The 15,153-nt window shown below is 37.4% G+C and overlaps 1 protein-coding gene across 6 annotated transcripts in view; it reads right to left on the reverse strand.

The window, feature by feature from the left end:
* LOC145305445 (uncharacterized) overlaps nucleotides 1-15,153 on the reverse strand; it is a 344,737-nt gene that overhangs the window by 181,574 nt on the left and 148,010 nt on the right. For all 6 annotated transcript variants that reach the window (XR_013874599.1, XR_013874598.1, XM_080147092.1 and 3 more), the window contains 4 exons: nucleotides 12,202-12,300; nucleotides 2,706-2,753; nucleotides 1,265-1,339; nucleotides 897-997 (listed from right to left, as the gene is read on the reverse strand). Coding sequence is in view for 4 of the 6 variants with exons in the window: in XM_080147092.1 (XP_080003218.1) it covers nucleotides 897-997; nucleotides 1,265-1,339; nucleotides 2,706-2,753; nucleotides 12,202-12,300 (323 nt within the window). In the remaining 2 variants the exon portion in view is untranslated. The remainder of the gene's footprint in view (nucleotides 1-896; nucleotides 998-1,264; nucleotides 1,340-2,705; nucleotides 2,754-12,201; nucleotides 12,301-15,153) is intronic.

Raw genomic sequence — 15,153 nt, forward strand, 5'->3', positions numbered from 1 at the left:
TGATAAAAATGGCCATTAATTAACTCCCTTCAGGAGTTGTTTTATGAAGAACTTTATAAAAGCAAACTTGTTTAAAATTTTAAATAAATAATCTTTGCTTTTCTTGTCATGATTATGCGGCAACTCCTAGGGGGTAAAAATTGAACTTGAAATTTTCAAATCTAATTTTCTCAAAAAGATCCCGCTGAAATATTTTGATTTTACCTGGAATCATTATGGTTTTATGTCTAATTTCACCATACATAGGTCTCAGAGCTCGGCACTTACTTTTATCTTGATTCAATTGTAGCCTGGCGTGAAGCAGAAAATTAATAAGGTAGGTAAAAGTCAGGTATCTAAAGGGATAAGACAACGGCCGATAAATTGATGTGCATCCCCAATGATAACAAACAAAACCATCCCTTCTGTATATTAAAATTAGTGGTGGAAACGTTTGAAGACCAATCAAAATTTAGTAAAAGTCCCATAGTTGATAAGACAACCTTTAAGATTACGTTATTGTAAAACTTTAGAGCAGGGGTGTATATTCTACATGGGATCCCCTGCTCAGGGGGGGGGGGGGAATAAAAAATAGGTTGTTGGAGGGAAAAAAAATGTAAAAATTAAGAAAACTGAAAACATTTTTTCTATTTCCCCCCCTCCTTGGTGAAAAAAACTTTAAAAATGTGTGGTAGGAGGGATAAAATAAATAAAATATATTGTTCTTTAAATATTTTTCCATTTTCCCCCTACTTGGTGAGAAAAAACTAGGGGGGGAAGAAAAATAAAAAATTTTGTAGCAGGGGAAAAAAAATAAATCTTGTGCAGAATATACACCCCTGCTTTAGAGACTAGTGTAATAAAAAGCCCATTTTCCCTTTTCGCTCTGTCTTATTTAAACATCCTTTAAGCCCTGCCTGATTTTGTCCACCAATTTCTCCTTGCCGCCACCCATGCTGTCTAACACGATGATGAACGGCTGCCCCTTGATAATCCGGTCCTCAGAATCTTCAGGAATCTAAAATTATAAATTGTTCGTGTAGAAAGATTGATAAATCTATACATATAGATCTAACTGGATCCCCTTGTTGGCGACCTTTTTTGTCTGCTTGCAAATTGCTCTTATGTAGCGACTTGGCTATGTTGATATTACCGACGCTATTAGTTGATTTTCAAAGACCCAATTGAAAGTCAGCACAGGGTTCTTGGGGGTGGGGACTTAATAGTTAATTAACCCCTTCCCTCTTTATTGATTAAACCAGACAACTAGCACATATGTACTTACGTTGATTTGCCCAGGTTTGATGACAATTATAAGGCTCCAATGAGCTTCCTCACAGATTGGAAAGATCACCATATCCTATAATATAAAATATATTTTTGTCTGTAGCTTAAGATTTCAATAACTATTAAACAGATCACGTTCTCCTCCATTTTATAGAAGCTTAATATATAGGTCCAGCGAAGGTTTTAGGGTATTCAATTTTTAGATTTAAGTCTTTGGATTGCTTAATGCCATTTTTCTTCTTTTCTTACCCCTTTTATCCGAACTCCTAGATGCTAGGAGCTAAGCAGCTAGTCCTAAATATGATGCGAGAAATAACTATTATCCTCTAGCCTGTTGTAAGGGCTTAAAACCGAAACAAAGTTGTCTGTTTAATGGATAAATAAATGGAGACACTCGTCAAGTTCAGATACTAAAGAAAGATGGGTTGGGGGATTTTACAATCACTCGTAAGTCGTCATAAAATGTACTAATGATTATTGACATAATATGGAGCCTAATAAGATAACAAAGGGGGGGGGGGGGGGGTTAATGCAACCATTTAGTGTCTGTTTCCATTCTGTTTGAGAAAGACTACATAGCTTTTTCTTTTAAAGGGGGAGGGGAAGGGGGAGGGGGGTGTAGTACAGTTTAGTGTATAGGAAATAAAAAGGGGGGGGGGGGGGGGTTTAATGCAACCATCTCGTAATCAATTTCGAATTCGAATTTTGATCTGAAATTTTGCATGAGTAATCCTTGGTAGGTCTATTTTCCCTAAATCGAACAAAAAGTTGTAAAAGTAACGGCTAACAGCTGGCGGCTCAGCCGTTTAGCCATTTTTTGGCTTTTTTTAGGGCATATTTATCACGAAACCTATCTCCACTTAATACTCTTTGCTAATCCAAAACGTTTTCAAACGGTTCTAGCCGGTAGTTGCTGGTACTATAAGTCTAAAAAATGGTCTTTTGTATCATTGATTTCACATGATTTAAAGCAAAAATATGTTTTAAAAAGTTGATTTCTATGTAATTTATGATAGATTTGCCCTAAAAATAGGCAAAAAAAACGGCTTACCGGCTGAGCCGCCAGCCGTTACTTTTTTAACTTTTTGTTCGATTTAGGGAAAATAGATCTACCAAGGATTACTCATGCAAAATTTCGTATCAAAATTCGAATTCTAAGGGCCATTTATACATTGATTACGAGATGGTTGCATTAACCCCCCCCCCCCCCTTTTTTTATTTCCTATACACTAAACTGTACTACACCCCCCTTCCCCTCCCCCTTAAAAAGAAAAAGCTATGTAGTCTTTCTCAAACAGAATGGAAACAGACACTAAACACATTCACATAATATCAATGCACCGCACTGCACATGAATAAGGCTTCTTAAAATCAAGAAAAAAATACGATTACTTAATAAGCTAAATGTTACTAATTCACAACCTAAAAAATATTAATACCTTTTCAAATAGATTAATATTCTTAGTCCATCTTTCTACCCGTTTATACTAAATATTTCATAATATAGATGATTTGACTTATATTAAACTTTTGTTTTGGAAGCTATTTACCTAGAGAAGACTTTTAAAATATTTCTTATAAATTAAACATTTTTACTCATTTTTTCCCCTCCCACATATTTCTTAATTTTTTTCCCGTGGGGGGGGGGGGGGGGGGGGAAAGGAGTAGAAATTTTCCCCACTACCACATATTTTGCCCCCCCCCCTCTCTTTAGCCGGGGATCTTATGCTGAATAAACACCCCTGAAAAAAAGGGAAAATAAATATTGTAAAGTACCCCTCTGTTATAGGGAGAACACTGTGAAGATAAGACTGCAAAACCACCACGCACCAAATTTCTGTGAAAGAAAAGCAACAATCATATTAATCAATTTATGTGCTTACATTGTTTTCTTTTCAGAAAGCACATAAATAAAATGACTGTTGCTTTCCTATAACAGTGGCTCACCTACTTTTGCAAAGAGGTGAGAATCATATTGTAAACAAGTATCTGGGTGTAAACAACTTTAGCATCCCAAGTACTTTGATAGGGCATTCTTCCCATTATAAATCTTACTGTCTGTAATAACCTTCACTATCAACTGTCTATAATGAATTATTTATATCGTAATATTAATTGTCTTATTTTTTAGGACTTTTTCAACCTTATTCCATATGATGTTAACCATACAATTCATTTTTCATACTAAAGAACTAAAGATGTGAAATATGATATGGTACATTGATGTTGAAAGACAATCGATTAGAGGTTTGTTCAATTAAAAAGCTGAGACTCAGGTATGTGTTATCTAGAGAGCAACCTACTCTATAAGCATCATCTGTCTGCTCAGTACATTGAAAAATTAACCTCTGCAAAAGGAGTCTTAGCCACTACCTCACAATTAAAATCAACTGATATTGACTAAGGGAGCAATCCTGAGACAATATCTAAACCCAACCTTCTACACAACTATATGGCCACAGGGAGAATCTCCTGGCTATTTGAACCCTACCAAAAATCTGCTCAAACCCATGAATCCTGATCACCATCCAGGACCTAATACAAGGGCTAAAAAACGAAGTCTTGTTCCTCCTCTGAATTTCAGCAGGCCAAAACTCTTCAGGGACAACACCAAAGCTGCCCGTAAGAGATTGCAATCGGAGCCTAATCTGCCAACCCCGACCAAACCTTTCCAAACAACCCAGCGTCCTATAAGAGAGGAGTGGATAACCCACCAAACAGCCCCTCGCCCATCCAGAGTTGCGGCAAGGCCAACAAACCTACGCCGTCAAACACCTCTAGATAAGTCTAGCAAACCAACAAGGAGGTCAACATCTGAGCACAGGCTGCCTAGCAGAACAACCACTGCACCAAAGGAACTGTTGCTTGAATGCACCCCCAGAGGTAGTACTCCAATTAACTTTACTTCTAATCCACCCAGCCCTTCATTCACAAGTTCTCGTGCACCCACCCCTATCCCTACTACGGAACATCCCCTCCAGCCCACCACCCCTACAACTCCCAGCCAACCTAAACATTTCTCCTTCAACCAAGAGGAGACAGCTGAAACAGAGGCTGAGGCTGAACTCGAGTGGGACAACTTCAGCCAGGACCTAAGCTTTCAAGAGCTCAGAGGTATACTTGAGGAAGCCCTTGACCAGTTATACTTGCAGGAATCATTGATAGAGCAGTATCCAATTACAGAGGAAGGACTCCACGACCAACTACCTGGAGATCTCAATACAACCTCTGAGACCTATAACGTATCAACAGATATATTGGTTCCCCTTAAATCATTCATCATGCCGGATGCACAGGAAATGTTACTGGAGTGTGACAATTGTCAAACACTTGATACAGATGTCGAGACAATTATGGATAGCCTTGACAACAGAACTGCATCATCACTGAATGAAAAAGTATCTAAACTGGATACTGCAGCAGAAAAACTAGGTCAAATCCTAAACTACTTCAGAAGGTTCCCAAATGCTGCATTTACAGATAATGACAAACTGGAAGCCATAGCCCTGAAGAGCAGATTAATTGCCAAAAGTGAGGCAATTCAGGCACACCTTAGGTCTACTGAGCGTCAACAACCCAAGCCTGATCCTCCAACTGTAGAATTGATTAATTCTCATGAAAATTCTCAATCTGCTAGCAGCAGACACCTGAACCCCCCTGTGCCAACACAAAGGACTGACATGTCTGTCGACACAGATAAAACATTACCAACTCCAGCGCCCAGATCCAGCACCACAGCTGCAATTGTGAAAACTGCCAGAGTCACCCAAAAATTAAAGCCAACAATAAATGAGTTGGACGACTTGGCCATGGCATTTACTGAAATCTTAGGTGTCACATGTTCATCTGTTGCATCCTTCCACAGACTAAATGCCAAATTCACAGATTCCATGGCAAAAGCCAACAGATCCATCAACAAAGCTTCTAAGCTTGTAGATGATGCTTGTGCAGTAGATCTGGAGCATGAAGCAAAGGCCATTGATGAACAGATAACTTATCTCGACACTCAAATATCTGATGCTGAAAAACACCTAGATGAAATAAAGGAATGTCTAGGCATTGCTCCAACACAATATTCACAATCTTTTAAGAACACCAACCTACCCATCCCAACTTTCTCAGGTGACCACTATGTGGATGAATATGATTTTTACACTTTTCGTAAAAAGTTCACCATATACATCGAATCAATGCCTGCCCTTGCAGCTGTAGAGCAGGCAGAGATCCTAAAAGCAAAGTGCTTAAAAGGACATGCACGCACCTTATGTGCCTCTGAAAAATCAGTCACCAGTTGTATGAATCTCCTACAAGTTCACTTTGGCTCAGTTGATGCAATCTTTGCAAGGAGAAGGTGCGAAATAATGTCACAAGGATCCATCCATCCCAGTCGTTGGCATACACAGTATGAATGGCTACTGCAAATCCGCGCTATTCTTACCACAACTCAAGAGTTTGCTATTGAAAACGGTATGGAATCAGCTTTATATGAAAGGGCTGACCTACCCAATGCAGTGCTATCCCTCTTACGTGGCAACAAGTACCAAACTATGGTGTCGAAATTTCGTGCATGCACAAACACTTCAGGAATTCAGGATCGCAAAGCCTGCTACCAAGCCATGCTTGATTGGATAACAGATGAACTTTGCCAAATATCATTCTCAATAGCACACTATGAAAATGAATCTGCTATTGCTAACTCACACAAACAAATGGCAGATCGCAACCAGGATGGTAAACATGACCAGAGAAAAACCAATGCCAAATCCAACAATCAACAAGCTTTTGGATATGCAACCTCTGAATCTAACACTGCAAATGTGCATCAACAAAGTTCAAGAGATGGTAGCAAAGTCAATGGTGAAAATGGAGTTTCTCGACGTGACAAATCCCCTACACCTTTACTTACTTATACCAAAGCTGCAACAACCCCAACTCCGGTTCAATGCAAACCATGTAATACAACACATTTGTACCTATACGAATGCAATAATTTCATTCAAACACCTATAAAAGATCGTGCAAAAGTTTGAGGAATGGTGGAACAACCACAAGAACAACTGCCGCACTGAGTATGTTTGCATATACAGTGAATGCGCCTCCTTGACCCATCGTCGTCAAAAACATATATTGACTTGTGGTAAGCATATTGATGCAAACAAACGTAGAATCAATGACTTCAAAAAGTCAGTCCCTAAGGACATTCAACTTCCACAGGGTAATCTCCTTTTTATGGAACATAGGAATTACCATGTGAACAACCCAAAACCACTTGAGGATCCAAATTCTATACCTGAACCTGAGGGCTCCTCCATCTTCATGTGCCAATTTACTATTGCACCATCAGGCCAACCTTTGTTTGTCTTTTTTGACAGTGGCTGTGGCACAGCAGCCATATCCACTGCAGCTGCAGCTGAACTCAACTCTGTGGAATACAGACCAGGTCCCACAATAATGAATGTTGCTGGTGGCCAAATTGTAAAGCTTCCTTATGGCCATGATCGCTTTCAACTTCCATTAACAGATTCTGTTCACTCTGCTTCAATTATAGGAGCTAAAATGGACGAAATTACTGCTCCATTCCCTCAATGGCATCTCACTCAGGCTTACAACGAGCTTGTTTCTCATTATAAAGGTCATGAGGAATTGCCCACAGTTCCTAAAACCACTGGAGGTGTGCCAGTTGATATAATACTGGGCATCCAATATTCCAAGTATTTTCCACGCCGATTATGCTCATTACCTTCAGGCTTATCTCTTTATGTTAGCCCAATCAAAGCTCCTGATGGTCACCAAGGCGTACTAGGTGGGCCACACAAAGCATGGGCTAAAGCTAAAGAAACTGCTCACTTCATGGGTGCCAATTGTTTCCTTACAAATGAGCTGAGAGCACTCCGTTATCATTCTGAATCCATAATCAACAGTGGCCGCTGTTGGGTAGCAGCTGATTCAGATACTGAAACTGATGAGGATGACACAAAGGAAAACCCTAATACAACAACTATCCTAGTGTCAAGGGAACCCAAAGTAGAGATACTGAATAAAAAACAAATTCAGGACAGGTCATTGCGTGCAAAGAAAATTGAACGGCAGTGGAAGGAATTTGAAGACCTTGGAACTACTTCACTCTATCGATGTATCAACTGCAGAGGTTGCCCAGCATGCAAACAGTCCTTAAGTCTGGAAGAGGTCTCATTTGTTGAAGAACGAGAGCAAAGTTTGATTGAGCAATCTGTCTCCTATAATGCTTCAACAAAGACAGTATCAGCATTACTACCCTTCACAAAAGAACCAACAAATGAACTTCAGGATAACAGAGTAGCAGCTGAGAAAGTGCTGAATTCACAGCTTAAGAAACTTTCTAAAGACCCTGTTGCCAAACAAACTGTGCTGGAAAGTCACCACAAACTTGTATTAAATGGATACACCAAGCGAGCTGATGAATTAACCCCTGAGGAACAGGGCATCGTTGATGCCTGTCCTGGGAAATATTACTTACCTTGGAGATATGTTGTCAAAGCCTCCTCCCCTACAACGCCGTGTCGAGTAGTTTTTGATGCATCTATGCGAACTAAAACTGGAAAGAGCCTAAATTGCATCCTTGCTAAAGGACTAAACAAGCTGGAAAAGATTTTAGCACTCCATCTAAACTTCCGAGCAGGCTATTATGCTGTCACCTTTGACATAAAGATGGCATACAACCAAATCAAACTGAAACCTGAGCATTGGTCCTATCAGCGCTATCTATGGCATGAAAATTTGGACTTGAACAGCCCCCTTACTGAAATGTTCCTGTTAACCACAATCTATGGTGTTAAACCTTCAGGAAACCAGACAGCTCATGGTCTACATCTGCTTTCCCAACATGTGAAGGAGAACTACCCTCAGCATAAAGAAGGAGCAGAACTAGTTGATAAGAAACTCTATGTAGATGATGGGTCTGATTCCTTTGACTGTAAAGAAGTAAGAGCAGCTACTGTTGAAAGTGTACGGTTTACACTGTCAGAGGGTCAGATGGCTGCAAAAGCTTATGTTCTCTCTCATGAACCACCACCTGCTGAAGTATCAAAAGATGGCAAAAGTGTATCCTTCTTGGGTTACACTTGGTATTCAGAAGAAGACGAAATTGCATTGGCTCCAAAAGAGATCTTCTTTGGAAAGAGTGTCAGAGGGAAGAAACCACAACCAATCACTGGTCCACTCATTGAGGAACTAAAAGAGCATTTCACAAAGCGTACTATCTTATCTCAAGTTTCTGGAAACTTTGACCCTATAGGCCTGTATGTTCCATGCACAGGGAAATACAAATATGATTACCATACCCTGATTCAGGAGGAAAACATTGACTGGGATGACAGAATTCCAGACAAATATCTTGAATTATGGGCTGAAAATATCCAATCTATGGCACTTTTGCCTTCAATTAGATTTAAAAGATCTGTTGTCACACTGGATGCGCACAAAGATATAGATCTTATAGTGTCATGTGATGCAAGCCAAAATATGGCTATTGTTGCTATCCACGCAAGGGTCGTTGACCTGGCTGGACAAGTCTCTGTTAGATTAGTAGCTGGCAAATCAAAAATAGTCACTGGATCAACCATTCCTCGTGCTGAACTCAGAGCAGCCGTAGCTGCTGCAGTGTTTGCAGATGTTGCAACCAAAAATCTTCAAGGTAAGGTCAGACGCCGTATTTTTGTGTCAGATAGTAGCATTGTACTATCTTGGCTTAACTCAGACACCAGACCTTTAGCCCTAGGATTTCGTTCTGCTGTCATTGAAATAAGGAGATTTACACAAAAAAGTGAGTGGTTCCATGTTGACACTGAAAACAACATTGCTGACTTAGGCACTAGAATGCTTGCTACACAACAGGATATTGGACCTGATTCTGAGTGGCAGATGGGCAAATCATGGATGTACAAGCCCTATTGTGAAATGCCAATCAGACCAATTGAGGAGATCAACCTAACAAATGATCAACAGAAACAGGTAGCCCGTGAAATAAAGGTATTACATGCTGACACTAAATCTGGAATAGAGAAAGTAACAGAACGAGCAGCATACAGCAAATACCTATACAACCCATGCAGATTACCTTGGAGAAAATCTACTCGCGTTATGTCAATTGTTACAAAGTTTTGTAGGATTGACAAAAAACAATCTAAACCAAAACCTGTAATACAACCCACAGCCATCCAGCTGTCTGATGGTGAGTTAGAGCAGGGAACAAATTATTACTTCAGGCTTGCAACAAAAGAAGTAAAGAAATTTTCTGACCCCAAGCAATACAAAGATCAGGCAGTAGAAAAAGATGGAATCCTGTTTTATAAAGGAAGGATTGTTGAGGGACTTAAAGTGGAAGACATTAATGGATTGCTAGATGTCAAACCACTTCACTTTGTTAGACCAATCATTGACAGGTATTCCCCAATTGCATATAGCATTATGCTCCATGCCCACCAGCAGCTTGCCCACCACAGAAATGTAAACACAACATTGTTCGAATCCCGATCTATCGGCTACATTCTGGATGGAAGGTCCTTAGCTAAAGAGGTTAGAGCAGCCTGTGTACACTGCACTCGCTATAGAGCTAAACTGCTGCAGGCTGAAATGGCTCCAGTTCATCAGAACAGGCTTACAATTGCACCCCCTTTTTACCATTGTCAGATAGACTTGGCAGGACCCTATCAAGCCATCTGTGAGCACAATCATAGGTCAACTGTGAAAGTTTGGGCAATGGTATTCAAAGACCCAGCAACAGGAGCAATTGCTATTCATGCTCTTTCCAAAATGGATACAGATGCAGTTGTGCTTGCCATTCTACGCTTCAGCCACTGCTTTGGATTTCCAGCTGTTTTGTACTTGGATGCAGGAACACAACTGATAAAGGCTGCCAAGAAATCAGAAATCAAATTTGCCGACATTACCAGAACCTTGAACTCCAGGCATCAAATCTCAATAGAACATGAGATTGGCCCTACACAAGCACACAACTGGCAAGGCTCTGTTGAAAGGAGCATAAAAGATATGAAAGCTTTACTATATGCATCATTCTATGGATTAAAGTTAGATGTCTTAGGCTATGAGAGTGCTTTCTTATATATTGCCAATGAAATGAATTCTCTGCCATTATGTTTGGCAGTTTCAGCTGAAAATTCTGGAGAAATTGACCTGATAACCCCAAACCGTCTATTATTTGGACACAACAATAGACGGTCCCCTACAGGTCCCATTGCCATTCCCAACCCAGGAAGATTATTGGAGCAGCAGGAGATACTGTATCGTTCATGGTGGCAAGTCTGGACATATGAACGAATACAGTCATATATTCCTGTTCCTAAACGATTTAAAGAGACAACTGTAGATTTAAAAAAAGAAGGAGACACTGTTGTTTTCTTGAGAAGCCCAGATGAGCTGGTAAATGACCATCTCTGGAGACTAGGTCAGATTGATGAGCTACTTCCTTCTGATGATGGCATTACAAGAAAGGTGGTGATTCGCTGGAGAAAGGATTGGAATGAGCCATTCTGGACCACAACACGCTCAGTTCGACACATAGCAAAGCTCTTCTCAGAGGATGAACTAACCCTAATTGACCAGCTGAATGAAGCAGCACACAAGGCAGACCACCACATGGTTATGAATTACCCAGACCAGTGTTACATATCTACTTTCCCTGATATTAACCTTGGCATCACACTCAGCTGTTGCATTGAGTCCTCTTGAACAGCAGCAGAATTAATGTAAAATAATGTATATAGGTGATTTATCAAGATATCTTGATATCTATTAAATACACCATGAAAAAAAAAAAAAAAAAAAAAAAAAAAAAAAAAAAAAAGTGTCATTACAAGGATCTCTACAAGATCTGGTAATTATACAATAATATGTACCCCCTCTACCTATCTCCATGCCAATCACCCCAGAATTCCAAGAAGGCCAGTCAGTGGATACCTGAAGATTCTCCTTCAATCCTGAAGATAGTCCTTCAATATCTATTAATATTTTAATTATGTATAGTGATGTTTAACAATATTTTTTGTTTTGCATGACAACCAATTAAATATGTGCAATATTTTATATTATATCATGTATTTTAACATCAGTTTAAATTATCAATCATTTTTACCCTTTGAAAAAGAATATATTAAAAATTTGTATGAAAATGCAGCCTAAGGTACGTTGAGTACTGGCTGTCATTAAAACCAATCAACAATCTCAAAACATTTATTTTATTTTTAAATAACATTTTGTGACTCCCTGTAAACATTTTAAACATGGGAGACTTAACAATGTATTGTAATTTATGCATGTTGGTTTTGTCAGTTTTCTGGCCCCCCCAATGTAAAGTACCCCTCTGTTATAGGGAGTACACTGTGAAGATAAGACTGCAAAACCACCACGCACCAAATTTCTGTGAAAGAAAAGCAACAATCATATTAATCAATTTATGTGCTTACATTGTTTTCTTTTCAGAAAGCACATAAATAAAATGACTGTTGCTTTCCTATAACAGTGGCTCACCTACTTTTGCAAAGAGGTGAGAATCATATTGTAAACAAGTATCTGGGTGTAAACAACTTTAGCATCCCAAGTACTTTGATAGGGCATTCTTCCCATTATAAATCTTACTGTCTGTAATAACCTTCACTATCAACTGTCTATAATGAATTATTTATATCGTAATATTAATTGTCTTATTTTTTAGGACTTTTTCAACCTTATTCCATATGATGTTAACCATACAATTCATTTTTCATACTAAAGAACTAAAGATGTGAAATATGATATGGTACATTGATGTTGAAAGACAATCGATTAGAGGTTTGTTCAATTAAAAAGCTGAGACTCAGGTATGTGTTATCTAGAGAGCAACCTACTCTATAAGCATCATCTGTCTGCTCAGTACAAATATTTAATTCATCTAAATTATCCCTGTTTTTGTGGTTTTGAAAGATTTTTGTCCTTTTCAAACTCCATAAATTTCTTGGGTTTTGTCAGACATCCATAGAAGTGTGTAGAAAATAAATAAACCTTAAATAAAATAAAAACATTAAATACAAAAAAAGTTCATAAAGGTACAAACAAACAATATTAGTTTAATAATAATATATTAATTAGGGTTGGCAATCCGAATCCGGAATCCTTTTTTTTTTATAGCGGATTCGGATTCTTTATTGTTAGGCTAAAATTAGAGTCTTGAGTTTTTCCTTTCAACCCCCCCCCCCCCCTTTTTGAAGGCAAAGATCACCAAACCTACCATCTCTCCCCACCTACACCACCAAGTGGAGAGATCAGAAAATATGATAAAACGCAGCTTTAGATTCTTTACAGTAACCGGTATAATTTAATCCCTTAATTTATTTTTCTTTAAAGCCTTTTAAAATATTGCTAGAATCCGAAATCCGTCAAAAAAAGAATTTTGAATCCGCGGAGAATCCGTTTTATTTTTAGACGGATTCTTGTAAGAATCCGAATCCAGTCCAAAAATTAGACAGATTGCCAACTCTAAAATTAATAATACCCATACAGGCCTATTGTCCTTTATTTATAAAACAGTTAATTCTAAACATGACCAAGAAATAAAAAAAATAACAGACTACTTTTTAATTGATATTGACGTGTAGTAATAGCAAGAATAAACAGCTAAATATTCTAATAAAGTGTATTAATTCAAGACAAGTTAAACATACAATAATAATATTAATTTAATAGCAAGTATTCACTTTTATGTTCGTGCCGAGTTGCAGAGCAATGACTTGCTCCGAAACGGTTGACACAAGAACTGACTGCTAATATACAAAATACATATAATGCTCTCAAGACAGGAAGAAAGGGACTATACATCACATTTCTCCCCGGCTTTAACATGAACATAAATTTCGAAACTGTAACATTACAGATTGAATATAACAATATGTTTATTACATGTTAATTATCAAATATATTATAAATAGCATTGAATGCTTATAATAGATAATAATTGATCTGGTATGACACCTGCCATAATTTTTTTTTTTTTTTTTTTAATTTTATTTCCAGATCTTTAAACATTTCATATACATTTTTTTCTTTTTGTTTTGGTTCCTTAGAACTCTTTTATGTTTTTTATATGTTCCTTTTTTTCTCTTTATGTGTTTTTTTTTTTTTTTTTTTTTTTTTTATTATTTTTTTTTTAAAAAAAAACATTGATTAACATATAATCATCAGAATGCATTGATTTAAAAACATGTCATTAGAGATGCATTGTTATAAACGCATTAATATTAAACCTTTCGAGACTACTACTGCCTCAACAAATACTTAAACATTAATACATAAAAATAAAATAAAATATGAATTAATACACAGTAAAACTATAATTATTCTTGATTATATGATTCATTTTCTTTTGCCAGATTTTTCTTGATAATAGTAGTAACATTCATATCCATCAATCCATCATTATCCATCAATCCATCAACATCTCACAAATGATATAACCATACCAACCATAGTAGTATCATTCATATCCATCAATCCATCATTATCCATCAATCCATCAACATCTCACAAATGACATAATAACATATAAACTTATCATCCAGGAGATTATATCTATTGCATAGTCAGGCATGACTTAAGCCTAATAATGACAACCACAATAACTGCTATTAACATCTCTGTTAGAATCCAAAAATCGACATGTCATTCAAAATACAGAAACTGCCAATGATTTCCGTTATAACAATGATGCTACTGTCGACACTCCAACCAATGATAACGTTGAAAACAATGAACAGAAACAACAAACACAGAGAAAACTGCAGCCGAACAAAAACAACCAAAACCTTCGCCATAGATTAATTCAAAATCTGATCCATTTCGTTTTTCAATACTAACTATCAACAAAAACACCAGCTATTGACAAGTAAGATATCCAATCCTGGCAGTCAAATCTACAACAGTCACATCATCTTTAAGCCCCGCCTTCTTTAGAACAGCTAAAATTTCACTAACCAGCAGTTTACTTTAACTGCCCACTGTATTAACAACTTACAAATATCCGTTTTATCAGTCATAAATATATTTAAGATACAATGCATGCTATTGAAAATTCTGCACAACTTCACAATAGCTTCTAGCCCATGGTGTATATCTCTGTATATCATTATCTATCAACTAAATACTTCTCATTTTGACAACTGTAAATTCATCTCTTTGTAGCTACCTGACTCACTGTGCATTTATTTGCATCCTCCTGACACACTGTGCACATCTGTTCAAAATGTTACAATATCAACATATTCGTTTAACTCAATGTTATTTCATTATCCTTGACATACGAATCCTCAATTTTCAAATTAAGCTTCAAAACTACTCTCCGACGTCTTATTATCCACAACTGTTGCTTAAATGCTTAAATTTAACACCTCCAAGTCTTCAAAACTTTTCAACGGTTATTATAAATCTAGCAATCTATAAATCTAAATTACTTTTCTTCTCCTTGGCAGCAGTTGGACTGTTGATTGGAGTACTTGTAACAGGTTGAGAAAGGGTTGCAACAACAGTACCAACAGATTGACTTGCTTCAGTAGGATTATGATCATCACTATCACCAGTACTATCATTAGCTGCATATGATTTGCCACTACTGGTTGATTTAAGACTCTTCGTGCCAAGATCAGTAATAGTCTTCCCATATATAGAGATATCATATTCAAGCTCAAAGATAGCTTCATCAATCATTGTTTGCAAGTATTTAAAGGGCGAATATAGGTTTGATATAATATGAGCTTATATCAAAGGTGCCATTATATAGATTATAAATAACTTAAAGACATTGACATATTTAACTGTATAAGTCTGTTTCTAGCCAAAAACCGATCCAATTCGTTGTTAGAATTG

The sequence above is a fragment of the Acartia tonsa genome, chromosome 2 (genome assembly GCF_053477335.1).
Source record: "Acartia tonsa isolate MP-2025a chromosome 2, ASM5347733v1, whole genome shotgun sequence".
Lineage (NCBI taxonomy): Eukaryota > Metazoa > Arthropoda > Copepoda > Calanoida > Acartiidae > Acartia > Acartia tonsa.